Genomic DNA, 27,966 nt, shown 5'->3' with positions numbered 1-27,966 from the left:
CTCGTAGACAAAACAGTTGCGGTTGCTGTCAAAGAGCAGAATTTTTGCAACTTTGATGCCCAGAAATTGTATTCATATTTACACGCAGCATTCTGAAGACATCCAAAGTAGTGAACTTGGTCAGAGATGTGTTCACATATCGTACATTAATCATGGTCAACATGTTCTCATTCCTCATAGTATTCTTATCTTGCCACTGGCCAAGGCAGCATGAAAAGTCTGCTCTCAGTGAGTCTACGCCAGCGGAGACGTCCAGATTTACAACTTCTTGTGACTACTCGCGTATCTCCAAGGCCTTTCTCACAACTACATGTATTGAGGCGAAAAGTCTTGCCAGTCTCTGTATAATGAGTCAAGCCTGCTTACGAAAGAGCCTTGAAATCTCCGTGTTCGGTGCAAAACCAGTGCGCCGAATCGCAGAGATGCTCATTTCCGAGACCTACGCGCAGCAATGGTGTAAAAGATGCTGCCGTCATAGATGCCGCGGATGTCCTCCTTGGTCATGCGGCCGTCCGCGGGCCAGAGCATGAGGTACGTCGCCGTCCCTGGAGGCGTATTAGCGATCGTGTAGAATAAAAAAGATCGAAATAAGCAAGGCCTGTCGCGATAGTACTCACACTCGAAGAAAGCGCCGCCCCAGCCGATCGGGTCAGCAACCAGCCTCTGGCCCTTGAGCATCGCGAGGACGTCGTAGACGGTCATGTAGTCCCGGCCGCCGGCGTACTTGGCGAACATGTCCTCGAACTTCTGCGGGTTGAAGCGGCCCTCGGTGTCGTACGTGTTCGTGTCGCTGCCGTGCTTGTCCTTGTGGATGTTGGCGAGGTAGATGCGGAACAGGGGGTCGGGGAGGTAGCCGGACAGGGTCGGGTACGAGAAGTTGCTGTGGATGATGACGACGGAGAGGAGGGAGAGGATGATGCCGAAGCCGAGCTTCCGGAAGCCCCAGAATGTGTCCGTGGGGTAGATCACGCCGTCGTTGTCCTGCGTGGGTTGTCAGACGCCGGAGCCAGATAAATGGAAGACCACGCACGACTTACGGCGTCAAAGAAGTCACAATGCTGCTGAAGAACCTAGACATACATCACCGTCAGCCGTCGACTCTCTTGTTCTCTCAGCACAGAGTGCGCACAGTTTGGTGGCGATGTCTTTGCGCCCAGCCGCGCTCCGTCGTGCCATTGGGCTTTTCATAGGTAGCGGCAATGTTGGCTCTCGGTGTACCTTGGCCATGCCTCTCGGTCAGCTATGAATGCCGCAGTTGGGACATGGTTTGCTTGCATACCGGTATGGGCGAGTTTCTGGTCCAACTCTGGCTGTAGGAAAGGCTTGCGCTGGACCGTGACGGGAACCTCCGGGATGGAGGTAACGACAGGCTCGCCCAGCTTGTTGGTTGGCAGTTGCATCTTTGTGTAGTTGTGATCTTCAAGAGTCGCCATCTTGCACTGTGATTATTGGTAGTTTGCAGAGTTGATGTTGGATGGTACTGGGTTTGTAAGAATGGTGAACCAGTCAGGACTTCACCATTAGAAACACGCTGACATGTGATGGGGATATATCGACCCAATCCCAATTAGTGCGATACAAAACATGAGCCGTTCATCGTGACGTCACTGAGCGCTCAAGAGTGAACGAAACTCGGGCTCTTGTGTGTTCGGGCCGTCACCCATCTCGATTCCCCCGTTCCACATCTGCATTTGCATGCATTCCTCCTATTTGACCAAAGACTGATGGCTCATATTTTCTGTCGTTTTCTCAGCAATGCTCGGCTTGTCCTTCCCAACAAAGTCGGCCCCCAAGAGGTATGTTGCGTAACCCAGCAACTTGGCACAGGCAACAACCATTGGAGTGTTGTGAATGGAGTGATAAGGCTACTGGGAATAATCATGATGACGACATCTGAGTCAAGTAATTCATTGGTCGGATTATTCACAGCCATGCGGCCCTTAATGGGATCTTGGTGTTGAGCTGTGTGCCACAACGCGACAGCTCAACACCAAAGTTAACAAAACCAGCAGAACAGAACATGCACAACACTGGACTTGACAGTGATCTCCGAAGACTCGGAAAATGAGATGCAATGGCCATCGTTTGTAATGAGTCAGAATATGAGATGGCAAAGATCGTAGGAAATGGCGCTGGTCAGGAAAGTCGTAGGTCACGGCTGGAAACCCGCGCCCAAAGAGTTACGCGATCGCCTCACTATCTTCGGCACGGAGGGTATCGAGCCGACCTGAGACGATGCATGACATAGGATAGACGCGTGGCAATATTGATGGTTTTGTAGCACTTGATACAACCTACACAAGAGTCACACTGTTAAGAGGGGCACTCAAAATGCAGAAACTGGCCATCGAATTCCCGGGCTAAAGGGCTGGACGAAGACGGAGTCGTTGCAGTCCATGAAGTCATCATCGTTTTGACAACAAGGCTGGACGGTAAGATAGTACTGGTACAGAGATGTACAAGATCTGCGAAAGTAGGCATTGGGTTAGGGTTAGGGAAGTTGGCATGCTCGCAATCATCGGTCCATGTTGTAGCGGCCTAATTACTCCATGACCTTCATGACGAGCATTTTCTTCAAAGCTCTGGCAAGGCCATGAATAACGGCAGAGGGGTTTTCGGCCATCGAAATGTCGTGCCATATAAAATTCAACCATCTCGTGATCATCATTCTTCTTTGGGCATCTCCTGCTCATGCCTTGAGTTCCTTGGCAGTCGCTGGCCGGTGGGTTGTGCGCGCAGCAAGAGGAACAGATCTCATACCGATCCCCTGTGGCCTAACAGACGGGGTCGTCAGTTCTCTATTTACGAAACCGATGGGCATGAACGGGTCCTCGTCGTACTGTAACGATGTGTTCCCGAGGTGGCGGTTCTGGGACGGTCAGACCATGCCTGCGCCCGGTCACCTCCTCTCCCGTGTCCCGAGACCCCAAGTTCTAACGCATCAACTCTCCAGCCATGGTGATAACATTGACGGCTCTGGCAGACGGCGAACGCTTGGACGGTGCTGGGGCTCGAACCGCACTGGCGACAACGGTCTCACTTCTTTTTGACAGGAGGGGCTGTTTCTCTCCATGCTGAAACGGACCTGGCCACGGCCTTGCGAAGGTCACCTCGGGGAGCGCATTCGTCTCTTGGCGGCATGGCGCATGTCAGAGATGTGGCAGTCAGGCGGTTGCTTGCGAGGTCGTCGTGACCCCGTCAAACTCGTCCGTCCCGTTGGCCTCGCGACGAATCGAAACGGGGGGGTTGCTCGGTGTCATGCACGACCGTTGAGGCTCGGGGCTGATCGATTTGAGAGGGTGTTTGCGGTAAGGCTTTGGGAACCGGTTGCGAGCTTCCGAGCTTGGTCACGCGATTGGTGCTCGACCCGCTTGTTGTCAGTTCGTCTTGTTTATCCAAATCCGCAGCCTTGACACCACCGAGTCGGAAGAAGAGCTCTCAAGGGCCAAAAATGGAAGTCGATGGCCAGTTGATGTGTAAGTTGCAAGATGGAAGTTCCTCTGCAGAGCGTTTGTCACAGGGTCAAAGGCCGTCTGTGCCTCTTAAGCGTGTAAAAGCACTCAGGCATGAGCCATTCATTCTCTGCAACAAACCATTTCCCTAGACGCATCGAGGGTATTTGTTGTTATTTTCTTAGCATATGAGACCACGAAGTCGGAAGAGAGGTTACAGGAATGGATGGGTTGTTGAACCAGCCAAGCGTTTTCTGGCAAGCTCACACTCATATTCTCAAGTGTCCGAAAGCACAGCTCAACAATCAGCCCTGCTTGAAATTGAGACAATGATTTTGAGCAACATGTTTCTCTCATCTGACTTGGTTGCCCAACCCTCTTGATGAACGAACCTATAGGCCCGACTAAGCGGGCAAAAATTAGCTATCAAATAAAAGTGATCGAGACAAAAACACCATCACTACCACCAACCCAAGCAAAAGGTATGATCAGTGGGAGGCTTGAACTCCCGGCCTTGGCATTACACAAGATTTCAGGTGAAATATTAGTACCACGCTCTAACCAACTGAGCTAACCGACCAATTGGTTGTTATTGGACAGGAATCCATTGTGAGGATTCATATGGGGTTCGAGTGGAGTTGCGAAATGAGTCGTTGCAATTTCATTCCGGCCGGACCCCGGACAGGCGTCCCATCGGCATTGAAAACAGGTGTCTTGAATAACGTCATTTGAAGAGGATGTGTACAAAGACCAGCGTTCCTAGGGATGGCTGTTTTGTTCTTCCAGTCAGAGAACCTGCAGGCGGTCAACTTGAGCTTGAGTTGGTTGAAATCAGTAAGTCACTGACCTACAGTTGGGTGCGTGTACGCCAGCGCAGTCGGTTAGGGTGTTGTCAGTTCTAGATTAGTGAGCATAGGCAGCGAGGAGTTACCAAGAGGAACGCATGTACAAGATGCGATGCCGCAAATTACAACGCTCGGTAACGCATCTCAACAGGGATCTCTCATCCATTGGGGTCAACTCGGGTTGCCTTACCCCGTACAACCAACTTTCACTTGGCGCAACTGAGCGGCCGAGTCTCGATGCCGGCGGATAAGACTAAGACTGGCTCCGACCGAGCATTATCCGCAAAAAGCAACGAGCATGTATGTACACCTGATGATGATCCTCCCGTCCCCTTGCATCAACAACCAAGTAGTCGTTCATCTCAGCCTCCCATGGCCTGGTACCAAGCAGGAGTCTCGTGCCTCACACGTGCCGCTTCGTGATACGCGTGGACCTAGACCGCCAGACCGTGCATGACATGGGCGATGCCTGGCCTGGCCTGGCCGGATCCGAGCCCGAGACTCCGCGACGGCTCCAACCACCGATCGGCGCGCCATGTGGCCCTTTCACACCCTTGGCCCCCTCCCCCTTCTCGGCTTCTCCTAAAGCCATTCTAATCAACTTCTGAGGGTCGGTCGCATCAGGAACCAGGCACAGAGTCTCCCCCCCTTCCCCTTCTCCTCCCCATCCCCCTGCGCGTGCTGTCAAGGGGCAAAAAAGCCTGTCTCCCCTGGGCCGCCTGGGTGTCACGCAACAATGACATTGACCGCCCTTGGTCTCTTCTTCGTGGTCAAGCTCGATTCCCAAAACATACATCCCCCTTCCTGAAACCTCGCGTCACGAACCTGCTCCCGAACACGGTTCTTGGATCTCTGTCCAAGAACAGAACAGTCCCAGCAGAAAGCCGAACCCTCTGACGCATGGAACGTTCGTGTCGTCCTTCTACCCCGGATTCTTTGAAACCTGGCCGCGCCGTGTCATGTTGTTGAAGGCATCGGACAACGAACGCATCGATCCCGCCGTGCCCGCCAGCCAGCCCACCATGGACTCCAAGGCCCGAGAGCCAAAGTGCATCAATGCCATGCATCCCCGAGCTGCCGACGACGAGAAGATGCCGCTCCTTTTGAACGGCCAGTCCTGCAGCTTCTCAACCGACATGATGCCCGATGAGAGCCAATCTCATCATCCTCGCGCCACCACTACTACGACTAGCACCACCAGCACAATTCCCACCAAGGAACTCGACTACGACAACCGCTCTACCGCCGAGAGGCCCAGACTAGCAGCCCGCCGCCTTCTGCCGAAATGTACGAGACCATGGATCACCGGCGTGTTCGCCTTGTACCTCACGGGCCTCATCCTAATCTCGGTCTACTATGCCAGCAAGCTATTCGACGCCGGCAGCTGGCCAGCCCCAGCCCGCCGTCCAGCACAACCAGCTGCTTCTCCGGCCTCTCCGGTCTCTCCAGCCTCGCCAGTCCGGAACCGGGAGGCGGCCGTCTCCAAGGCGGCCGCCTTTGTGGCGCGGCTCAACCTGACGGAAAAGACGCGCATGGTCACTGGCCGACTCGGTCTTGAGGCCGGCGGCTGCATCGGCAACATCGCGCCGGTCGAGCGCGTCGGCTTCCCGGGCCTCTGTCTGCTCGACGGGCCCACGGCGCTGGACCGCGCCGACCTCGTCAGCGTCTTCCCGGCAGGGCTCACGACGGCCGCCAGCTGGGACAAGGAGCTCATCTACCAGCGCGGCAGGGCCCTGGGCGACGAGTTTCGCGACAAGGGCGTCCACGTCGGGCTCGGGTACGTTTTTATGTTTTTACAAAGTGATCTTCCCTTCTTTCGAAACCCCCTCCCCCAAAGAACTTGTTCGTTTGCTAACATGTGCCTCGACACGACAGCCCAGTCGCCGGGCCTCTTGGACGCCAGCCGCTGGGCGGCCGCAACTGGGAGGGCTTCTCGGTCGACCCGTACCTTACGGGCGTCGCCATGCGGCTCACCATCGAGGGCATGCAGGCCGCGGGCGTGCAGGCCTGCGCCAAGCACTTGATCGGCAACGAGCAGGAGACGCAGCGGACCAACTCGTGGCTCGCCAACGGCACCGAGATGGCCGCCATCTCGTCCAACATGGACGACCGCACCCTGCACGAGCTGTACCTCTGGCCCTTTGCCGACTCCGTCCGGGCCGGCGTGGCGAGCGTCATGTGCAGCTACAACCGCCTGAACCAGACGTACGCGTGCGAGAACTCGGCCCTGCTGAACGACGTGCTCAAGACGGAGCTGGCCTTCGAGGGCTACGTCATGTCGGACTGGTTCGCCACGCACTCGGGCGCCGACGCCATCAACAACGGGCTCGACATGAACATGCCCGGCCCCATCGGCCACGCGCAGGCCCTCACGGGCGAGACGTACTGGGGCCCGAACATCACGCGCATGATCAGGGACGGCTCCGTCCTCGAGGCGCGCCTGGACGAGATGGTCCGGCTCATCATGACGCAGTACTACCTCTTCGACCAGGACGCCGCCGACTACCCGGCCGTCGACCCGTCCATCATCTACACCATCGCGGCCCAGTCGAACCTGCTCGACCTCGTGCCCCTCGAGCCGCCGCCGAGCCGGGACGTGCGGCGCGACCACGCGAAGCTCATCCGGAAGCTGGGCGCCGAGGCGACGGTCCTCCTCAAGAACGTCAACGGCACCTTGCCGCTCGGGAAACCGACCAACATCGGCGTCTTTGGCAACGACGCCGCCGACCCGGCCGACGGGCTGGTCTTTGGCGCCGGCTTCGAAATCGGCACGCTCTCCGTCGGCGGCGGGTCCGGCACGGGGCGGCACACGTACCTCGTCTCGCCGCTCGAGGCCATCAGGGCGAGGGCGCGCGGGACCGGCGCCCGCGTGCAGCACATCCTGAACAACAAGGTGCTGGCCGCCGGCGACTTCAGCGGCCTCTACCCGGTGCCCGAGGTCTGCCTCGTCTTCCTCAACACGTTCGCGTCCGAGGCCTACGACCGGACGAGCCACGAGGCGGACTGGAACTCGACGCTGGTCGTCGAGAACGTGGCGAGGCGGTGCCCCAACACCGTCGTCGTGACGCACTCGGCCGGCATCAACACGCTGCCGTGGGCCGGCAACCCGAACGTCACGGCCATCTTGGCGGCCCATCTCCCGGGGCAAGAGACGGGGAACTCCGTCGTCGACGTCCTCTGGGGCGATGTGAATCCGTCGGGCAGGCTGCCCTACTCGATCCCCGTCGACCCGAAAGACACGGATATCCCCATCGTCAACCTCACCGAGGCCGAGGTCACGTCGCCCACGGCCTGGCAGGCCAACTTCACCGAGGGCCTTTTGATAGACTACCGGCAGCTGGACGCCAATGATATCGATCCCCTGTACGAGTTCGGCTTCGGTCTGAGCTACACCACCTTCGACCTGGAGTCGTCTCTGAAGGTCGAGCAACTCGTCAGCAGCGTCGCGGCCGCGCCAGACCCCGCCACGCCCAACGCCCCTGGGGGCAACCCGGAGCTCTGGGAGCCCGTCGTCCGCGTGACCGCTCGCGTCAAGAACACCGGGTCCGTTGCCGGCGCGACAGTCCCCCAGCTCTACGTCTCGTTGCCGATGGACGCCGTCCCTGAGGGCACGCCCGTTCAGGTGCTGCGGGGGTTCGAGAAGGTCTCCTTGGAGCCGGGGGAGTCTGTTGTTGTTGACTTCGAGCTGCTGCGGCGCGATGTAAGTTACTGGGACGTGCCGTCGCAGACCTGGGTGATCCCGGATGGTCCGATCGGGTTCCGCGTTGGTTTTAGTTCTCGGGATATCCGCGCGACGGCGAGTCGTGCTGTTCGTTCATCGTAGATGTTTTTTAAAAAAAAAACAGCTTGCTTCCTGGAGTGCTGCAACTGTATGGCGATGATGTTCGCTTTTGTCTTCATACACTATGCTCTGTATAAGCTTCCCTCCCCCCTTTACCTATTTTTACACAATATCAAACTCCATCTCCGTAAATGAGGCCTTGTTCTCCATACCCTCGCCGTCCATGAGCCCATGAATGTAACAATCACCAATGATCCTAAACGAACCCCGGCCAGTGTCTCTGAGGATGAAGGGATAATCGCACCCGTACAATACCACCACGCGGTCTCCAGGCCCGGTCCCGTCGACGGCCCAGCCGAAGCGCCCATCTGCGGACCGGAAGAACCGGCGGTTATACGTCCACTTCGTGTGCGCCCCGATGAACGTCTCGGCGGCGACCTTCTCCCTCATGTAATACGCCTCCCCGTCCCGTGGCGCGAGCCCGTGGGACGCGACCCGGTGATCCGTCCGGTCCTGCAGGATCCGCGCGATGCCCTTCCGGGGCTCGAGGACGCTCGAGTAGTAGACATCCATCCCGGCCGCGCACTCGTCGCCGGGGCGGTCGTTGTCGCGCGTGCGGTCGCACATCAGCGTCCGCCAGAGGTTCTCCCACAGCCGCGGCGTGGCCCTCTTGTCGGGGAACGCGACGTCGATGAGGCTGCGGTACCACTTCTCGGCGTGCTCGCCCATCCTCTCCATGGTCTTTCTGAGCCTGTACTCGGCATCGTTGACGGGTTTCTTTGTCTTGGAGTCGCCATCGCCGTCATCGCCGTCATCACCTTGGAATTGCTCTCCGTCCATCGTCGGTCCTCCGTAACGCGCCATCTCGGGGAAATCCACGTCTTTGATGCTGCCATCCAAGGGACCTCGCTGGTTCGGGTTCGGGATATGTCTTGCTGTCTCGACCTCCGCTACCGCGTCGAGTATTCGTCCTTTGATTCGCAAGACTCCTGTGCTCTCATTAATGATGATGCTGGGCTTGGCCTCGCCGGATGCCGACGCCTTCAGCCCACGGATCCTGAACGGCTCCGTCCAGCCAGGGCGGCTCCAGTCCGGGACCCACGACGGCAGCGCCAACGTCGTCGGTTTCGACGAGTCCACGCAGTGAGTAAGAATGTGCAGGGCACCAGACTCGAGCTGTTTTACGGCGAACCCCGTGAAGACCTCCTCGGGAGACTGGGCATAGTCCACGACAAAGTCATCGTCATGCTGGGCGAGCCCGAGGATGCCGTAGATCTTGTCGCTGGGGATCGTGGCTTTGAAATCTCGCAGCTCCTCGAGCATGGTGAGGAGGTCCGTCGTCGCAGGAGAACCAGATCCGTCAGCGCGCGCCGTGCGCAGGTGCTCCATGTACGCGATGGCCTTGAAAGCCTTGCACTCGCTGATGAGCGCCTGGAGCTTGAACGCGGAAAGCGTCGTGATGATCTGGGCCATCAGGTCCCACGGGAACTCCATCGAGCCGAGGTGGACCGAGATGTCGCGGGAGTTGACGACCTCTTGGATGATCCAGGTCCGTTTGAACTGCCGACAGCAGATTAGAACCTTTTACAGCCTCTCAACTCACAAGTACCTAACACGTGAAGATATCTCACCCAGGCCCGGTCGAGCAAGTTCGCCAGCAGACCCCAGTCCAAGCTGGACGTGTCGGCGGTGTTGTGGAAATGCCACTGGACCTCCTGCATCGTCGAATCGTCCCCAACGATGTTGCGCCCGACGAACAAGTCGTCAAAGACGTCGGATATCGCAAACATGGTCTGCACGGCGTGGACGTCCATCTGCGTCGACTCGCCCAACCACACCCGCGTCCGCTCCGCGCCCGCGTACACGCGCCCCATGATCCTGACGTGCTCGTTCCGCTCCGCCACGTCCCTCTGGTTTATGCACAGCGCGTCGACCCAGATGCGCAGCGCGGCGTCTTCCCTCCGCAGGCGCCGCAGCGCGCGGAACAGCTCGCCGTCGCAGAGGACGGGCGCGTCCGGCATCCGGCCCCCCATGCGGATGTAGTTCTCGCCCTGGTACGGGTGGTCGACGAGGTCCCTCCACCTGGACCGGCCGGACGCGGCGACGGTGTTGCCGGCCTCGTCTCTGCCGTGGACGGCCCAGGGGATCTCGGTGTCCGGGTCGATGCCCGGATCACGGTCGACGCCCTTGTTCCAGCAGTAGCTGAGGGCCTCGTACGGTTCCTGCGGCGAGGCGAGGGAGAGGTGCGCGATGCTGCACCGGACCTCGTCGGCGAACTTTCCGGGGTGCACCGTGAGGATGCGGGTTTCGTGCGGGAGGTTGAGGGGTTTGTAGGGGTAATACGAGGCCATTGTTGACGGACCCCAAGAGGTTGAGTACGGTGGGAAGTGCCGGTTGCTTCAAGTAGGTCTCGGGCTCTGAAGTCTTCACGCTGTGTCTGTTTTTGAGAGCAAATGGATATTCGTCAACTCTTTGTCGTATCGAGTTGGGCAATGCAATGCGCCCTGGGCCAAATAAACCGGGGATGATGCTAGGCACCAGTATTTAGTTCTCACTCGAGGTGCTGTTCTTCGATTGGCGGGCTGCATCTGCCCCTGGTCGGATATCATGGCTGAGCATGCCGTCAATTCTTTAGGTCTTGGTTCGATTCAACTTGTCGCATTGTGATTAGAATCCAGAGGGAATCGAGGCGTGATTGTAACGCTGACGGAAGTTCGCTGAGGTGTATTTAACCCGGCTCGTGTCTGGCAATATTTCTCAACTCTGCTGCAAATACGTCTTTAGAGCATTCATGTTCTAGGCGACAGGTCAAAGCAGTCTGCTATAAGCCTATGGTTCCAGCTTGGTCGAGTGGCGGACCGGTCGGTGTATGTGAATATTGTGGCATCGCGTTCTCCATGTCGCATGTTGAAAAATAGGTTGAGAAACGAACCTCGCGCTCCAGTGAAAGAGCCGAAGGGGTGAAGAAGAAATGACGGCCATAATATGTCTTCATAGGTCTCTTGATACAAGTTTCTCTGAAAGGCAATAATATGTCAAAGGGATACTTAATCGACTTGAAGCAGACTTTCCACCTTATGGAGTTGCCCAATCTATTTCCAGCCTAAAGATGAATCACGGTGTTGGGTGGCAGCCAGTAGCATCCTCCCGGAATTACAAAGACCGCAAATATGTGAGAATTGTGACTTTTGTTGTGAGTCATCTCTGAAGACGTCGTATTGAAATCCTGTTTCGACAACTCGGGGCCCCGTTCATGCCTCGTGCTGTCTGGGCGGAGTCGCTTGATAGTTCAAGCGCGGTCAAACGTTCTGCCCACGACGCTTATAAACAAACGTTGGCTGCGTTGAGCTTGTCCGCCATCTCCATCGTCAACCCTGACAAACACCACCAACACCGACATGTCTATCCCGCAACGCATCGCGCCCTCTGCGCAAGTCCTCAGAGACTTCTACCTCGGCAAGGATGTGCACGACGTCCCGAAGCCAGCAGCGGTCTTGGACGTGGCCAAGATTCGGAGGCATTGCCAGTCGATGCTGGACGCCGTAGAGTCGCTCGGAGTGGGGTTCCGGGCTCATGTAAAGACTCACAAGGTAAGCAAGCTGCAGTAGTGTTGACTGCCAGTGCCCGAGCGGACCATTTATCGGAACATTGTATCCGTGATCATCAACCCGACTAACACCAGGGATTATTAACCCGTGAGATAGACAAAGGAAGTCGCCCGTCTTCAGGCCGGAGAAAAGTCCCAAGAGGTCAACTTCATCGTCTCTACTGTGGCGGAGATCGAGCACCTGCTGCCGGTCTTTGACGACTTCAAGCAGGCCGGCCGACGTGTCAACGTGCTCTACGGAGTCCCGCTCCTCGGGTCCCAGGTCGTCCGACTAGCGGCCTTGAGCAAGCACCTCGGACACAACGGCCTCGCAGTCATCGTCGACCACCCGTCGCAGCTCGAGTCCGTCGGCCGTCTGCAGGAACTCGGCGGTTTCCCCGTCGGCGTGTTTCTGAAAGTGGACACAGGCTACCACCGGGCAGGTCTGCCGGCGGCGGCGCTCAACAAGGGAGGGCTGCTGGCACAGCTCGTCCAGCTCGATGCCGAGGGCCGGGCGACCCTTTTGGGGCTGTACTCCCACAGCAGCCTGAGCTACAAAGACACGACGGCCGACCAGGCGATGCACAACCTGGCCGACGAGATCGAGGGCTGCCTCGAGGCCCTGCACGCCCACGCGGACCTCCTCCTGAGCCGAGGCCCGAGAGAGATCACCGTCAGCGTCGGCGCGTCCCCGCAGGTCACTTCCATCGAGAACCTGACGGCGCGCGCGGAAGGGGGACCGGGCGAGCACCGCCTGCGCGCGGCGATTAGCAGCATGACCATGGCCGGGGCCGAGGCGCGGGAGGGGTTGAGGCCGAAGCTCGAGCTACACGCCGGCGTGTACTCGGTCCTCGACATGCAGCAAGTGTCCACCCGCTCGAGGACGAGCCTCGGCGGCTACGAGGACGAAGTGGCCATCACCGTGGCCGCCGAGGTCTGCAGCGTCTACAACGACGGCGAGCGGGCGCAGCCCGAGGTCCTGGTTGCCGTCGGCACGCTGGGCCTGGGGAGGGAACCATGCCCGTCGTACAGCGGCTGGGGCGTCACCGGCCACCGGCCGTTCCCTGGACGCGAAGAGGGTCGGAGGCTCGTCGTGGAGAGGATCAGCCAGGAGCATTCCGTCCTCTCGTGGGATTCGGGCTCGGGGGAGGAGGAGGGGCCCGGTCTGCCGCCGATTCCGCTGGAGGTCGGGCAGACGGTCGACATCTACCCCAACCATGCGTGCGTAACGGGGGCTTTATACGGGTGGTACCTCGTAGTGGACTCAAGCCGGCCCGACAAAAGGCAGATTGTGGACGTCTGGGTCCGGGGATCTGGGTGGTGAGGTTCCCTAAACGCCCCAGACATTCGTGTAAATAGGATATTTGTAAATAGAAGCCCGGTCTAGTTCTAGTAATGTTAGAGGCATTTCTGTTCGTAGTCTATGAAATCGCTCTTTGACGGCCTCCCTTCATCCTGGTCATCCTGGAACCCTCCTTTCTCAAGCATCTGAGCCTTCCACCAGCCTCTTGAGCGCCTCCAAGTTGCCCTTCTCCCAAGCGACAACCTTGCCCTGCCACTTGTCCCCGGCGCCGCCTCCCTTGACACCCGTCACGATGTCTTTGATTCTCGGGACCATGACCTCGACGCCGCCCTTCTCCCCGAGGACGACAAGCTGCCCGCTCTTCTTCTCCTCGCCCGTGGCCACGACAACAACGCCGCCGCGCGCCGCGACGGCGTCCTTGACACCGGCCGTGACCCACTTCACAAAGTCCGCGTTGCCGTCGGCGCGGTGGACCCAGACGCTCTTCCCGGCCTGCAGCCTCGCCCGGGCGGAGTCGGCCTCGAACTCGGCCACGTCGGAGAGGAGCTTCTTCTCCCGCCTCTTCAGCTCCGCGACGGAGCCCTGCAGCGCCCTGACGCCCTGGACCACCTCGTCGACGGCGTTCTTGCACGACAGCAGCCGCGAGACGGACCCCATGGCGCCGATGGAGGCCGTCGCCAGGTCGATGGCGCGGTCTCCGGCCGAGAAGTAGAGGCGGAAGTTCGTGCCGTGGACCGGCTCGCCGTGGTGGATGAGGATGAGGGAGATGTGGGAGGTTTGAGAGAGATGGGTTCCGCAGCATCTATCGGTCATCTGTTAGCGAATGAAGCTTTCTTTAATCACATCGTGCGTGGTGATAATGGATGGGGACGAGGCTCCTCCGTACGTGTTGCGATCAATGTCTCCAATGCGGATGACGCGCACGACCCCCTTGCTCTGGTCGTAGTCTCCCGGCATCTTGTGGACCTTGGCATCCTCCGGGGTCTCGACGGTGATGGGCAAGCCCGAGCGCACGATCTCGTTGCACCGGGCCTGGATGCGCTGGATCTCGGCGTCAGACGGCCGGCGCGGCAGGTCGACGTAGTTCATCGCGCCGCCCTTCCCCATGCCCCAGCCGAGGGTATCGAGGCCGTTGTCGTGCGCCTTCATGACGGCGGAGAGGAGGTGCTGGCCGGTGTGCTGCTGCATGTGGTCCCACCGGCGCCGGAAGTCGACCTCCTGACGAACCCTCTCGCCCGGCGCCAAGGGCCGGGGCGAGTGGTAGACGCAGCGCAGCCCGACGCGCTCGACGAACTGGATCGGGATGGGGTCCGCTGCCGCCGCCGCCGCCACCGTCGCGTCCTCCGCGCCTGGTATCAGGGGCGTGATGGTTCCGTGGTCCGATGGCTGGCCGCCGCCTGGGAGGGACAGCGCCGAGGTCTTTGTCAGTTTCTCCGTCTCCCTTTTCCTTGTGTGTTGCTCACTTCAGGGCTTTGATGGTATGGCGGCGAGTACCTTCGGGGAAGAGGACCGAGTCGGCGAACTCGATGAGCCAGGTCTCCGCGCTGCTCCCGTCGGCGGCATCCGCAGGCTTGTTCTTGTCCTTGCTGCCATTCTTCTTGACCGCCGGGGGAGGAGGCCGTTTCTCGCACGAGATGACTTCTGCCTCCAGTGTCTTGAGGTACGACTGGGTTTGACAGGCTAAAGCGCCGACGACTTGGGCTACTCGTGTTGATTCCGTCACTGCCATTCTGTTTCTTCACCCGGAATGTTTGTTTCTTGAGTTGACTTGCTTGCTCAGTGAGTCAGTTCGGGATGTGAGGCAGATAGTGAAATGGGTGTGGTATGAAATGAGATGAGATAAGCCGATGAGGCAGATGAGGGCCCGTGCCATGATCCCAGCTGGTGTCAGTCGGCAGATGGTGTTAGCTCCTGTGGAGTTAGAGCGGATACAAGCTCACGTGATCTTGCCGAGAATCTCCCGCGTGCCAAGACTGAGGCTCAGGATCTGAACCCGAGCAAACACAACTTGAGTCAGATCATCCGGGGACATGACGACAAGTGGCGCCGTCAGATCCTGCACCTGAATGGACCATATGGCCAGCTAGCGGACTAGTCTTTGGACGAACCGTTGTCGACAGTCAGCTGCTGGGCTCCGAAATAGACTGCAGCTGCCGCGCATTTCGAGCTGATGAAGTCCAGCACGTCTGGCCACTTTGCGCAAAGTGTTGAAGGGGGAAAAGTTGAAGTTGAACACATTATATTTATTACATATTCATGACAGCCATGACGGAACCAGCCCTAGCCCGGACACCGCCGGCATTTACGGCGCCGCGTTGGACGCACACGTCCACGGCTTGGTGCCCTTCTCCGTCGCGATGGCCTCGATGGACGCCCACAGGCCGAGCACGCAGATGAGGAAGCCCGTCAGGAACAGGCACACGTTGGCGACGAACTTGCACGTCTGGCGGCCGTCCTTGAACCAGTTGCCGTAGTGCATCCAGAGCCAGAAGATGCCGGGCAGGCCGTACGAGAACCACGAGGCGAAGAGGGCGCAGATGAGGCCGAGCAGGCTGTTGAAGACGGGGATCGACTCGGCGATGACCATGGACAGCGCCCAGATGCCGACGACGATGGCGATCCACGCGATGCCCGAGAGCTTGGTGCGTCGGATCATGTGCTTGGTGTTGCGGAACAGGCGCGAGAAGATGTACTTGGCCGCGACGTGGCCGTAGATGACGCCGGCGATGACGATGGTCGGGATGGCGATGCCCCAGATGGCCTTGCGCATCGTCTTGGACGCGGCGGCCGAGAGCGCGGGCGAGGGGACGTCGGGGCCGACGAACACGTAGATGCAGACGGCCGCCAGCAGGTACAGCGTCGTGTCGGCGATCTGGAGGAGGGCCAGGGCCTTGGGCCAGTCCTCGGGCTTCTTGAACTCGCCGATGACGCTGAAGAAGCAGGAGTGGCTCGCTGGGAGGGGGAGGGGCTGTTAGCGAGAATTTGCGGACGAGTGTTTGTGGCATGCTTTTTTTTGGTGGACTCACAGAAAGCGATGGCAATGTTGGTGACGGCCAGGAACGCGCCGGTGAAGCCGAGTTGCCGGCCGACCTCGATGCTGCCGCTGCCGATGGGACGGCTGACGGCGACATCACCGAGGGTCATGAGGACGGCGAGGGTGATGGACAGACACGCTGTAAAACCGAGTGGTCAGCAAACCCAAATCTTCATTCAGACGAGTCTCCTTCAAGTCAAGGTGGGTGGGTACAAAGATTGACTCACAGGCCATGGACATGTAGCTCGTGTACTTGAGCGTCCGGGGGAAGTTGAGGACGGCAAAGACGGCGAGGCCGACGACGGCCCACACGATGGTGCAGGTGGACGAGTTGGTCAGGGTGTTCATGCAGATGGTCCAGGTGAGCAGGTGGGAGCCCATGACGAAGACCTGGAAGGTGACCTGGGCCCAGCCGAAGACCTCCTGGAAGACGGCGCCCATGCCGATGGACTTGCCGATGACCTCGACAGCGTCGCCAAAGTTCTGCACGAAGGGGTACTCGTTGCGGAACTCGGCCAGCACGAGGCCCGAGTACGTCGACAGGAAGCTCATGACGAGGATGAGGACGATGCCCGGCACGAGGCCGACCGTCGCCAGCACCGAGGGCAGCGAGAGGATACCGAGGGACACAGTCTCGGCGATGAGGACGATGCCACCCTGCCTATTCGTCGAGGGGAGGGGTTGGTTAGCTTTCTTCTCTTTTTTCTCTTCTTCTCACGATTCGGATCGTTGGGGGTGCCGGGGAAGGGAGGAGGTGTGTGTGTCGGCTCAACGTACCACCACGTCAAGGTCTTGTAATCGATCAGCTCGCCGTCCTCGCCGGCAAGCACGCTGTTCTCCTCCGTCGTCGCGGGCGCGTAGGCCGGCGCCGCCTCCTCGGCGGCGGCGTCCTTTTTGGCCTGCTTCTGGGCCGCCGACATGTCGGGGGTGGCCTGGTTATCGCTCACGTCCGCCGCGTTGCCCATGGTTGTCGTCGGTTGGGGGTTGGTTGTCTTGACGCGATGAGGCGGTTTTTTTCTGTCGGTCGTCCGGTGTCTTTGAGTCGACCCTTCTTCTCTCTTTCCACAAGGTCACACACACACACACACACACACAAACGCGTTTGAGAGTTGCTGGCTCTAGGTATGGGGATGAACCAGACGAGGCGCGCTTGAGAAGTGGTAGGATGGGGGAATTAAGGTGTAAGTGGTCGGGGAGGGAGAGGGAGAAAGAGGACAGCGAAGAAGACTGGAACCACGACGTATGGGGAAACCGGCAGAAAATCCCCTTGATCCAAACGCGCATCTGATGAAGGGGGGCCCAGATTCTTCTTGATATAATCCACCACGCGCCGTCATCGGCCTCGTGAGGTGGGAATCCCCAGTGCGGGCGAGGTGTGTCATACGAGACATCTGCCGAGGCGATCTCGGTGCATCCGCACACTATCCGTATGCGCAGGTACACACACAAACACACACACGGGGGACGGTGGACCAGGGACCGGCACCTCGCGGTGCATTTCTTAGCAAGGACTGACTCGGGCCCGCACCTCCGGCCCACTCGGACGGTGGCGATTTGGGGACCTGGACCCTCTCGAGTCCATGAGTCCCTGGACGGGAGTGGGAGCCTCATCCGCCACCACCGCTGCTGCACGGAAGCCTTCCGCAACGTCTTGGTAAGCTCGGGGGTGAGAGCATCATAGGATGCCGACCGAGGAAGAGATCCGATGTTTGCAGTCTCGGGGAGACGGGGTTTCCAAAGACTCTGTATGACTCTGCTCCAGTTGACTTTGGCTTATACCCTCGTCCGCCTCCCTTACCTCCCCCCCCCCCCCCCCCCTCAAAACTACCCCAACCAAACACCCCAAGTTACCAAACTTTAGTCCACCATTGGGAAACCAGAAGCAGCAGAGAGACAAAGGGAATAAAGAGCCCAGGCGATGGACCACACAGCTGCCATGCGCGCCTCGTTAAAAGTTTTCGGGCGCGCATAACGGATAACGGGCGCCAAAACTCTCCACCACGTTGGCTAATAGTTACGTGATTATATCCACCACGGGGCGCCGGTTTTATTTTTTTTGGCTTTTTTATTTTATTTTTTTACTAATGTTCCCATCCCCGTTGGCGGTGGAGAGCAAAAGTCCCTCCCCCCGTCCTTCCAACGCAGGTTCCCCAAGCTGCCCATTGCCCATTATGCCCCGTTGCTTCTACATTACAGTATACAATATGTTATTATTGCCTGCCGCTGCTTAGCCAGGTGACTCAGTCTCCCCGTTCTCTGGTCCCCTGATCAAAAGAAACCTATTCGGTCCCTTTTCCCCCCCCGCGTGCTTTCGACCGCTCCATCACCGACTGACCGACCACCGGCCTTTTGCGCAGATTTACTCGCTCGCCCCCCTTGTCAACTGTTGTATGTGTATCTCCGTAGCGTAGACTCTCTTCGACCCGTTGGGTCTGGGGGGGGGTGTTCTGTACCAAGAGTATGGGCTACTGGAACATGTGAAGACTTGCGTTGCATGCATGCATCATGTAGCCAAACGCCCTCTCGGGAGCCCGCGGCGAACCATTGGGGTGCAGCAACGCCGGCGGAGCCTCTGCCGCCACCGGTCCTGGCCCGCCGCCGCCGCCGCCGCTCATCCGCGTTCTTGGCAAAGGGGAGGGGGGAGGGAGGGGGTATCGCGGTCCTACTTTGTACTCGAGGGAGTCGAGAGTCGAGACAACGTTCCATTTCCCCGTATGGGGACGTGTACGCACGTACACGTGGGCTGGAGGAAAAGAACGGCGTGATTTCATTACGGAAGTTCCCAGCTTTCATTATGGTTTTCCGTGTGAACAGCCCCCCCTTCCCCCTTTTACTCATGCCGCTTTATATCTCTCTCTTATCCTCCCCCCCCCCCCCAGATCTCCCATCCATGATCCGATCCCGCTCCCCGCAGAATGGAAGCGTGCTCGTAGAGCGAGCCTGGCAGACGGACGGCTGGTGGACCCGTCTGAGCCCTGGACGGGATACCCTGAGGTTGAGGACAGCAAACGGTCCTGCATTGCAGAGGGCACTGAATTTCCCGTGCTCATCTGTGAATTGGGGGGGGAAAAGGGGGATGATGGATCCTACTCTCGATGGTACCGACCAAGTCTGGCCGTTCCCAGAACTGAACTTGCTGTTGCAGCCCGGGGTTCATGTTCAGTCCTGTCCGCGAGTCTCAAGTCCATGACTTTAGGATCAACGGCAATGGATTGTTGATTCTCGAGACCACAGTTTGTCGCCTTGCTTTGAGTCGCATTCATTTCCAACTGACTCTCGCTGAGTCTACAGCCTACAGGTAGCTCAGACGCGAAGCTTACGATGAGCGAGCGTTTCTTTCTTATCCCTCCATCTTTCCTTTTGTCACACACGGTTCATATTACATATGTCTTCTCTCCAAGGGTCGAATGTTCTTGGACAAACACAACGACAAATGTCGGCTGGACACGACGAGGGCAGGTGTACCTCCTCTCGAGATGAATCCACTTATACACAGCAACATTTGCATTCACCTTTCCGATATTGACTATGCGAACAGCCCGGGCAAGCAGCAATGTGCTCGTTTCTCATGCCCGGTGTATTGACTCGGGGTAGAGACGGAGGTAACGACTCCCCTAGGTATCTATCTAAACTCCTCGTGAAACTCATCCAAACCACCTTTCGTCCCCTTTGGTTATGTTATGTACATTATAATTACAGTTTTGTATTTCCGCAGGCCGACCACGCGGCCACGTCTTGCCCCCTTACTTCATCATCGGCGTGATGATGACCACGACCCAGTCGACCCTCTCGTCGGCCGTCTTGAGCGGCGTCCAGTGGCTCGTCAGCTTCTCCATCTTGCCGCCCGCATCTCCCACCAGGCTCGCGAACCCGGACCGGCTGGCCGGCCGACCATGCCTCCTCGCGCCGCCGCCGCCGCTGCCACCGTCCGCGTCATCCGCCCTCGACGACCGCCCGCCACCGCCGCCGCCGCCGCCGCCGCCGAGGCCGATGAGGCTGCCCTTGCGCGCCAGGTACCCGCCCCCGAGCATGATGTCCAGCGTCGCAGACTTGCCGTCCCGCAGGATCCGCTCGCGCACCGTGTTCCGGAAGCTCTTGGTCACGGACGGCGAGTCCGCCAGCTCCGAGAGCACGGCAAAGATGTCGCGGTGCGCGATGCTGTCGGCGAACAGGCCGAGGCCGAGGGCGTCGAGCGCCGCGGCCGAGCAGAAGGCCACGCTGAGCTGCGTCGCCTTCCTCTTGTTCGGGTCGGCCGGCAGCGACGACGACCGCGGCGGGAAGCCCGAGGGCCCGTCGGTGTGCTGCAGGACGATCAGGCGACTGTAGGCCGGGTAGGCCGGGTCGATCGGGGACGCGAGGGATAGGCGCTCCTCCGAGGTCGAGACGGTCTGCAGCTGCTCGAGGACGACGTCGACGTTGTTGTGTTGTTGTTGCTGCTGCTGTTGCTGTGCGTTCTCCTGGTTTTCAGTGTTGTTGTTGCTGTTGTGGTGCGCCGCCGCATGCTTCCGGAAGGGTTGGAAGAGGCTCTTCTTGGGACCCTTGTTGTGCAAGCTGTCCCGGCTGCGCAGGCTCGTCCGCCGCTCTTGTTTCCTCTCGCGGCTGCCGGCGCGGCTCATCCGGCGGCTCACGCGAGATTCCCGGCCCGAGGCGTCCTCCTTCGCTTCGTCTAGAACCGGCGGCGGGCCGGAGTTGAGGATCCGGAGGAGGTCCTTGTAGTCGCCGACGCCCTGGGACATGTCGACCTGCCCGCCCAGGTAGTACCGCAGCTTGCCGGAGGCGTCGGTCAGCGGGCAGGTGAAGAGCAGGTTCCAGTAGGGGGTGCCGTCGCGGTGGTAGTTGAGGACGAGCTCGAGCGACTCCTCCTCCCGCGCGACGCTGTCGCGGAGCCGCTTGACGGCGTCCCGGTCGGTGAGCGAGCCCTGCAGGAACCTGCAGTTCCGCGACACCGCCTCGGTCTTGGGGTACCCCGTCACCGCGACGAAGGCGTCCGAGACGGCGACGACGGGGTAGTCGGGGCCGAGGGCGTCTGCGAGGCAGAAGGACTCGGCGAGGCCGGGGTACTTGAAGCTGCCGACGCGGGCGCCACCGGCCATGGCGGCCGACGTGGAGAAGGCGAGCTGGTGCTTCACAAAGGCCGGATATATCGTGCGGGCGATGCGGCGCTCGACGCAGCGGGTCGACTCGGCGAAGAGGGTCTCGAGGCCCGGCAGGACGGCGTTTGTCAGCTGCTTCATGTCGGCGTTGAGGGCCTTGTTCACGGCCGACGGGAGGTTCGCGGGCGTGGGCATGGCCGAGGCCTGCTTGCCGAACTGGGCCAGCGACCTGGAGTACTCCTGGATGCGCAGGAGGAACTCGACGTCGGGCCCGCTGCCGCGGCTCTGGGCGAAGTGGAAGAAGCGCTGGGACGCCGCGGTGTTGCCGAGGATCATCTGGAAGACCTCGCGGCCGAGGAAGTCCGGGATGGGCAGCGTCTCGGGCTCGACCTCCATGACGGGCGGCGCGAAGCTGCGGCGCAGGCTCGTCGAGACGCCGTCGAGGCTGGACCAGAGGCCGGTGCCGAAGGTCGGGGATCGCGGGGACCCGTCGGGGTTGTAGTCGGTGTACCGGCGGAAGGCGTCTTCGTTCGTGTGGAGCGACAGGCCCGAGTTGCTCCTCAACCTCATGGGCATCTTGCTCGTCCGCGCGGCGCGCGGGCTCGCGGGGGGAGAAAGGGTCATGGTGGGGACAGGCAGGGCAGACGACGTCGGGCTGTTTCTCACGCCGGGCTCGAACATGCCCTTGGGACTACCCTGGCTGTAATCCTCATCGTACGGCGGGGTGACTGGCGATCTCAGCGACATGGGCGAGGCCATTCTGATTGGGAAATCCGGAGTTTTGGGAAGAAGGAAGGAAAGGAAAGGAAAGAAAAGAAGAAGAAGAAGAAGAAAAGAAAAAACCGAACTAGGGAATGAGTGACAAGAAAAGAATGTGTTGATGTTCAGTTACTAGCCCTTGGGGGCAGGCTTGGCCAGACGAGTGAAAGAAGTCGATGACGAGGGAGGAAGGGAGAGAGAGAGAGAGAGAAAGGAGGAAACAAAACGTCGAGAAGGAGAAGCAGAGGTCTAAACGATGAAGGTGGACGATCGGAAAGGCATCATATGTTGTTTGTCTTGGATCCCAGAAAACACTCAAGCGACCACTGACGTACGTTAACTACGCATGCCTCTTGTGAATAGGAGGAGGAGTAGGAGGAGGTGTGGGAGGAGGAGGAGGGGCGGAAGGTGTTGTGGTGGTGGCAGGGGTTCCTCTGGAGATGAAGGAGACGGCGGACGGTTGGTGCTTATAGCAAAGGGCGCCGGCGGACGGGCTCTGACTCGCCATGTGGGCATCTCTTTGGAGTTGTGCCAGGCTTGTCAAACGCCATGGGCAGTGGGATGTCTTAGGCCGACGCCACGAACTTGCGGGGGAAAGGTCGGGCTCTGCTAGCTCATCAGGGCGCCTCAGGAACAGACCAACGGACACAAACGATGAGCCTTGTGCCTGGACCGTTGTCCAGAAGCGGGATTGTGTGTGTGTGTGTGTGTGTGTGTGTGTGTGTGTGTGTGTGGATGGATGGATGGGTAGATGGGTGGTCATTGTTTCATTGCGTTTGCTGGTGCCGTGATGGTGTCTTGTCCATCATATGGCTGCTTACCGGCCTGCCCGCTCCCTGACCGGGATGTCAACCAATTCAACCATCAAGCCGTTTTTCTAAATGATCGATGAGCTGAGGGGCCTGGCCAAGTGTCGGTCTACCGTTCCAGGCCTCGCCCAATTCACTGATACAGGAACAGCCTGCATATGGCGCAGGAAAAAGCAATGAGGACGTGCGTCGCAGTTGTGCTCGCGAGCTGATGGTGGCAGGGGGGAGAGGGGGGGGGGCGTTGGGAATCTCCTCACTCGGACTTCTCCCTCGAGTGAGACGGGAGAAATAGGATGTGACAACCGTGCCATCCCAAGTCTGACGTCGATGATTTGCAGCAGGATACCTATCAAGACACTTTAGCCAGATCGGTCTCTGTGTACTGGTAGCAGGGTATGGGGATGAGGCTTGTTGACCAGCCGAATCTTGGTCCACATCACGGGGAGGCGATCTCCCGGCCGGTGCGTGACGATATGAGGGCAAAAATGCGTAGCACAGGCCTATTTCGAGCCTCTCCCAGACCGCTTAATTGGGACGCCTGTCCCTGTCGGGGCCGGCGGGCTTGATGAAGGGGCACGACGCCGTTGTGACGCTTTGGCCGGTGGCTACGGTCCGATGTCGCATGCTGCCGTTGGTTGCTCGACGGTGTCCACTACAGCTTGTGTATATGTAAATAGGTGTGTAGGTACGTATGGAGTAGGTATGAACAAACCAGACCCGGCGGGATGGGAGTCAGAGGAGGGAGGAGAGAGAGGAGAGGAGAAAAGAGAGGGACTTTGGCGTCAGCGTTTCAGTACCAACGAATGTTTCGGGTACCATGAGCAGCTTGTCGCAGATCGAATGGGAGACATGTCTCCCTCCTTCTAAGACGAGCCGACGGAGGAATTCGAACGTGGTGCGACCGGGCGGCCGCCATCTTTCGGCTAGGAGACTCAGACGAGGGACGGCGGACGACGAGACCAACACTACCAACGGTGTCCGCAACCTGGCCAACACAAACACCACACGTGGTGCTGTTGCTGTTTGGTGTGGCCCGGCGACCGTTGTCGAAGAGGAGGGAGGGGCGGGAGTAGAGTGCGGCGGCGGCGGCGGCGGCGCCATGGCTTTTGGCTCGGTGTATCAGGTCGCCCTTCTTTGCGGGAGATTTCGAAGAGATCTCCATCGCGGCTAGGCCTCTCTCTCTCCTCGCTGGTGAGGGGATGGAATTTCCAAGAGGACGAAAGGGGGGCCCATGCAGGCCAAGGCTCGTCCGTGATCCAGCCCCCCAGGGTCCGGGCGCGAGGATGATCAGACGGCACTTGCATGAGGGAAGACTTTGGACGACGAAAACCACCGTGGTCTGTGTGACTGACTGATGGGTGGAAGAAGGGGAATGGAAGGGTGAAGGAAGAGTTGTGATGGATGATGGGGGTTATGAAAGCAGCAAGAAGAGAGGGGGAGGGAATTCGGTGACCAAGATGGACACAAACGCCGAGTTGTCTCGGACTCAAACTGGCAAAAAAATGCCGTCGTGGTGGTGGTGGTGGTGGTGGTGGTGGTGGTGATTGTTGTGGTTCTATGTAACGAGTATCTATTTCCATTGAGATTTAATCACTGTCATTTCTTGCTGTATGAGCTCGGCATAAACAGTCTTACGACTCTTGTCCATTGCGCATGTATTCTATGAAGAATACAGATACGTACCGACGCCTCCTGCACCCGTCAAGCCTCCATGACACTCACTCAAATTCTTTGTGCAACATGCAACGCTCGCTCCCTGCCACGGCTCTCCCGCTACAAACGGTGATGGCTGGCCTGCTGCGACGCCTTCGGGTCCCGAGAAACGAAATTGAGTTGCCGTCAGTCAGGAGGCGAGGAGTCAAGGCTCGACGACAAGCAGCCACGTCGAGAGGCCGTGAATCGTGCGTGATGCATCCTGCGCATCTTACACAACCCGCTGGCTGGCATTGTACATTGTGGGGAACCCATGCGCGAATCAGTGTGTTTCCGGGCTTGGCAATTTTGTATCTGAAACACTTTGCAGAGAGACAGAGAGGGGGGAGAGACAGAGAGAGAGAGAGAAGAAAGCATGGCTGAGGCGACTCGATGTGTGAGATGGGAGGGAGGGAGGGATAAGACGGCGAGGGCATGAAAAGGTGGAAATCATTGGGCCACAACATGCAGCCACTTGCTCGCTCACTCTTCTGTGACTTCTCCTTCCTTGGTTGCAGTGAGTCGATGGCACAACAATTCTGACTACTGAGCTCATATACTCCAAGCTGCGCCAGTCGTGCGTGAGCTTCGTCTTGAGTCCAGCAAGACCCGGTTCGGGATTTGTGGCTAGATTGCAATGACCGCCACATGTTATACTGAGCGGAGGAGGCATCGTTTACACTCTTTTCAAGAAAGTAGACCTCATTGATGATATCCTCAGTCAGTGCTGGTTGGCTGCTGCCCCTGGATCGATCTCATTTTGACTAGAACCGCCGCTTCGACCATCCTGTATGTAACCTACCCGCTCTGTTGTGTTTGATGACCGACCCAGTGAAGCAAAGTGTAGCCATCGACATGGACAACGTCAGATATTCATGTGAGCACCATTGAGTATCGGTTTGGCGACATCAAAATTTTGGCCAACGCCTTCGACATGCACAAACACAAACACACGCACATCCAAGCATGCCTTTACACTATTAACCCCCCAGGTTCAAAATAAAAAAAAGGTTATTCCAAATTCTTAGGAACGCACTACCCAACCTCGACTGACACTCATTCTTGCACCGACGCAGAAAAGAACCCCTTTTCCCACATTAACCCGCATCCATCTCTCCACCCGCTCGGCACAACACACTCACTCACACTCCCACAAACACTGACACACAATCGCAATCAAGTCAGGCCCTCCACCAGGCGAAGGGCGCAGAGAAAGCAGCACTGGTCACAAAACAAATCATAGAGAACACTGTCTGCTGCGGCGGCGGCGGCGAGGCAGAACTGTCCACGACTTTGTCAAGCGAAAGTTGTCCACAGTCCGGGTGCGAACAGGATCGTCGAATCCGCTTAAACGGTGCTGGTGGATGTCGTGATGGTCGACGTCGTGGTGGTGATGGCGGTGTGGGAGGTGCTCGTGGATGAGGTCGAGGTCAAGGTGGACGAGGACGAGGAGGTGCTCGAGCCCGTGGGAAGCGTGCCACCGACTAGCACTCCGTTGACGCACTGCTGGGCTGTTGAATTTGCACATTACACATCAACAACCGGTCTTGACAAATCTTTCTCTCTTCCACACACACACACACACACACACACACAGCAGAAGTTCACTCCGCCCTCTCTGAGCAACCGAGGAGCTCGTCCAGCATCAGGCTGAAGACAGTGGCGGCGGCGCAGCTGTCGCGGTTGATTCCGGCGTTGTTGGGCTTCAGGAGGCCACCGAGGGCTCGCTTCTGGACGGTGTATCGCTTGATGCCGCCGATCCGGCGAACAACGAGGAAGATGACGGGTTGGGGCGCCGTGACGGTAGGCGGAGTGGAGGAGGTGGTGACCGTGGTCAGGCTTCCGCTGGAGATGGTCGAGGTGGCGGTCGATGTTCCAGCAAGTCAACGGAGGGGGGCGGGGGGACAACATTCGGGTTCGCGCCGCCAGAGACTGTGACAGTGGTTCCTCCGCATGACGGTCAAGGTGGCGCCGGCGGGAAGGACGCCGGTGCCAGTCGGGGCGACAGATAGGTGAAGCATTAGGTCGCGGGAGGCTGTTGCCGGCGAGTTCGGCCGGCAGGACGGCAACTGCATCGCCGAGGCGAGCGAGGAGCCTGAGGAGGAAGAGACGCTTGTTCGAGGTCAGGGTTTGTTTTCCTCACAAAGGAAAACGAGTGGATGGAGTTTTGCTCCTTGACATCCGAGCTAGAAGTCAGCCAGCTAAGCTAAGTCAAGATTCCCAAGAACCTCCCTGTCAAATCGACACTCCCTCCCTGGCAACGCTCTCCAGGTTCCGGGTCTCAGTCAGACACAAGGGAGGGGAGAGGGGCAGGTAACGGCATTCATTGCTTGTCTGTTTACCACTTTCCGGCCATTCAATCTACATGCCTCGACGAGCTCGTCCTGGTCTCGGTACCCTCCCCCAACTTTCTACTCTCTCCGAGCCGGCAGCCCCCTGAACACGCATGCCTCATACGCATCGTCTTCTCGTTAACCAACACACTCCTTTTTTGAACATCTAGTAACCTCACCTTCCGTTTCATTCTCTCTCTTCCTCTCTTTCCCCACCCAACCCCCAAGGGGGCTTGGCCCATCCTCACTCGCTTCCACCGTGAACGACAAACAAACCCTGTCGTTACCTATCAACCACTTCACCCTCATCATGCGTCAATCTTCTACACTCCTGGCGGCCGCCCTCGCCTTCGTCTCCGCCGCCGTGGCCCAGCAGGTGATCCTCGCCGTCCGCACCTCCACCGTGATCCAGTGTGTCACTGTCACCCCCGGCCTGCTCCCAATCTGCGCCGGCTGCGCCCCGATTCCGACCATCCATCCGCCGACCATCACTGGCGGGCCCATCTGCGTCGAGATCGAGGCCCCTGAGTGCAAGCGCTGCGGCTGCAACACCTGCACCCAGACCGTCAAGTACACCACCGAGTACGACGCATTCTGCTCCACCGGCATCACCCGCCAGAAGTACGAGGTCACCGAGACCTACAAGGGCGTCGCCGCCAAGCCCACCATCCCCTCCGCCGACATTCCCCTTGGCTTCACCAAGGAGGTCCAGACCTGCACCACCTGCGGCCCGACACCGATCACTGCCACCATCACCCGCCCCATCACCGAGCCTCAGGGTACCCCAGTCAGCGGCCCTGACGGCAGGCCCCTTTCTGCCCCCATTGCTGGTCCCGGCGCTGTTCCCAGCTCCGGCCCTGGCTCTGCCCCCGGCGGCTCTGGCAATGCTCCTGGTGCTGGATCTTCCCCCGGTGGTAAGTATACTTACAAACGTACGTCCATCGTGGTGTTCATTAACGCTGACCAAACTACCCGCAGCTGTGAGCACCGTCGTCACCGTCGTCACCGCCGATTCCCGCACCGTCGTGCCCCTCGCCGTCGGCTACGCCGCCCTGCTCGTCTCGGCTTTCGCCATGACTGCTTTCTTTCTTTAAAAGGGATGCAATGAAGGACAAAAAGGGGCCTGTTATGGGACTGTTTGTGTCGGGTCGAGGACAAGGGACAAATTTATGTGCTTGTGCGCGCGGTTATTATATAGAGAAGGGGGGGAAAAGGGCGTTCCGGCTCGGGAAAGTAACTTATGAGTTTTTTACTTAATACCGTTCAACAAGGTTTGCTT

At 58.8% G+C, this 27,966-nt stretch overlaps 11 protein-coding genes across 11 annotated transcripts; 4 read left to right on the top strand and 7 right to left on the bottom strand.

Moving 5' to 3' along the window:
* Positions 1 to 426: 426 nt before the first annotated feature.
* CH63R_13839 (Caleosin domain containing protein) lies at positions 427 to 1,433 on the bottom strand (the record flags this gene model as incomplete). The annotated part of the gene is made up of 5 exons (XM_018308813.1): positions 427 to 545; positions 618 to 981; positions 1,038 to 1,070; positions 1,130 to 1,218; positions 1,280 to 1,433. 5 exons carry the CDS (start codon positions 1,431 to 1,433, stop codon positions 427 to 429), a joined length of 759 nt encoding a protein of 252 aa, XP_018151131.1.
* Positions 1,434 to 3,834: 2,401 nt separating this feature from the next.
* CH63R_13838 (uncharacterized protein) lies at positions 3,835 to 4,174 on the top strand (the record flags this gene model as incomplete). The annotated part of the gene is made up of 2 exons (XM_018308812.1): positions 3,835 to 3,988; positions 4,053 to 4,174. The coding sequence occupies 2 exons, from the start codon at positions 3,835 to 3,837 to the stop codon at positions 4,172 to 4,174; spliced, it is 276 nt and encodes a 91-aa protein (XP_018151130.1).
* A 1,082-nt stretch (positions 4,175 to 5,256) lies between these two features.
* CH63R_13837 (Glycosyl hydrolase family 3 N terminal domain-containing protein) lies at positions 5,257 to 8,120 on the top strand (the record flags this gene model as incomplete). Its single annotated transcript, XM_018308811.1, has 2 exons — positions 5,257 to 6,074; positions 6,173 to 8,120. The coding sequence occupies 2 exons, from the start codon at positions 5,257 to 5,259 to the stop codon at positions 8,118 to 8,120; spliced, it is 2,766 nt and encodes a 921-aa protein (XP_018151129.1).
* A 120-nt stretch (positions 8,121 to 8,240) lies between these two features.
* CH63R_13836 (Ankyrin and het domain protein) lies at positions 8,241 to 10,429 on the bottom strand (the record flags this gene model as incomplete). Its single annotated transcript, XM_018308810.1, has 2 exons — positions 8,241 to 9,638; positions 9,710 to 10,429. The coding sequence occupies 2 exons, from the start codon at positions 10,427 to 10,429 to the stop codon at positions 8,241 to 8,243; spliced, it is 2,118 nt and encodes a 705-aa protein (XP_018151128.1).
* Positions 10,430 to 11,476: 1,047 nt separating this feature from the next.
* Positions 11,477 to 12,988, top strand: CH63R_13835 (Alanine racemase domain protein; the record flags this gene model as incomplete). The annotated part of the gene is made up of 2 exons (XM_018308809.1): positions 11,477 to 11,668; positions 11,783 to 12,988. 2 exons carry the CDS (start codon positions 11,477 to 11,479, stop codon positions 12,986 to 12,988), a joined length of 1,398 nt encoding a protein of 465 aa, XP_018151127.1.
* Positions 12,989 to 13,144: 156 nt separating this feature from the next.
* Positions 13,145 to 14,696, bottom strand: CH63R_13834 (Threonyl and Alanyl tRNA synthetase second additional domain-containing protein; the record flags this gene model as incomplete). The annotated part of the gene is made up of 3 exons (XM_018308808.1): positions 13,145 to 13,769; positions 13,854 to 14,364; positions 14,462 to 14,696. 3 exons carry the CDS (start codon positions 14,694 to 14,696, stop codon positions 13,145 to 13,147), a joined length of 1,371 nt encoding a protein of 456 aa, XP_018151126.1.
* A 573-nt stretch (positions 14,697 to 15,269) lies between these two features.
* Positions 15,270 to 16,966, bottom strand: CH63R_13833 (Transmembrane amino acid transporter; the record flags this gene model as incomplete). Its single annotated transcript, XM_018308807.1, has 4 exons — positions 15,270 to 15,919; positions 15,994 to 16,140; positions 16,229 to 16,662; positions 16,779 to 16,966. The coding sequence occupies 4 exons, from the start codon at positions 16,964 to 16,966 to the stop codon at positions 15,270 to 15,272; spliced, it is 1,419 nt and encodes a 472-aa protein (XP_018151125.1).
* A 2,778-nt stretch (positions 16,967 to 19,744) lies between these two features.
* On the bottom strand, positions 19,745 to 21,853 carry CH63R_13832 (K+-channel erg-like protein; the record flags this gene model as incomplete). The annotated part of the gene is made up of 1 exon (XM_018308806.1): positions 19,745 to 21,853. One exon carries the CDS (start codon positions 21,851 to 21,853, stop codon positions 19,745 to 19,747), a length of 2,109 nt encoding a protein of 702 aa, XP_018151124.1.
* Positions 21,854 to 23,452: 1,599 nt separating this feature from the next.
* Positions 23,453 to 23,824, bottom strand: CH63R_13831 (uncharacterized protein; the record flags this gene model as incomplete). The annotated part of the gene is made up of 1 exon (XM_018308805.1): positions 23,453 to 23,824. The coding sequence occupies one exon, from the start codon at positions 23,822 to 23,824 to the stop codon at positions 23,453 to 23,455; it is 372 nt and encodes a 123-aa protein (XP_018151123.1).
* Positions 23,825 to 25,591: 1,767 nt separating this feature from the next.
* Positions 25,592 to 26,265, bottom strand: CH63R_13830 (uncharacterized protein; the record flags this gene model as incomplete). The annotated part of the gene is made up of 2 exons (XM_018308804.1): positions 25,592 to 25,865; positions 25,982 to 26,265. The coding sequence occupies 2 exons, from the start codon at positions 26,263 to 26,265 to the stop codon at positions 25,592 to 25,594; spliced, it is 558 nt and encodes a 185-aa protein (XP_018151122.1).
* A 732-nt stretch (positions 26,266 to 26,997) lies between these two features.
* CH63R_13829 (uncharacterized protein) lies at positions 26,998 to 27,781 on the top strand (the record flags this gene model as incomplete). Its single annotated transcript, XM_018308803.1, has 2 exons — positions 26,998 to 27,601; positions 27,666 to 27,781. 2 exons carry the CDS (start codon positions 26,998 to 27,000, stop codon positions 27,779 to 27,781), a joined length of 720 nt encoding a protein of 239 aa, XP_018151121.1.
* Between the last annotated feature and the right edge of the window lie 185 nt (positions 27,782 to 27,966).

This window comes from Colletotrichum higginsianum, chromosome 10, assembly GCF_001672515.1.
Source record: "Colletotrichum higginsianum IMI 349063 chromosome 10, whole genome shotgun sequence".
Lineage (NCBI taxonomy): Eukaryota > Fungi > Ascomycota > Sordariomycetes > Glomerellales > Glomerellaceae > Colletotrichum > Colletotrichum higginsianum.
This window is presented reverse-complemented; position numbering and strand designations above follow the sequence as displayed.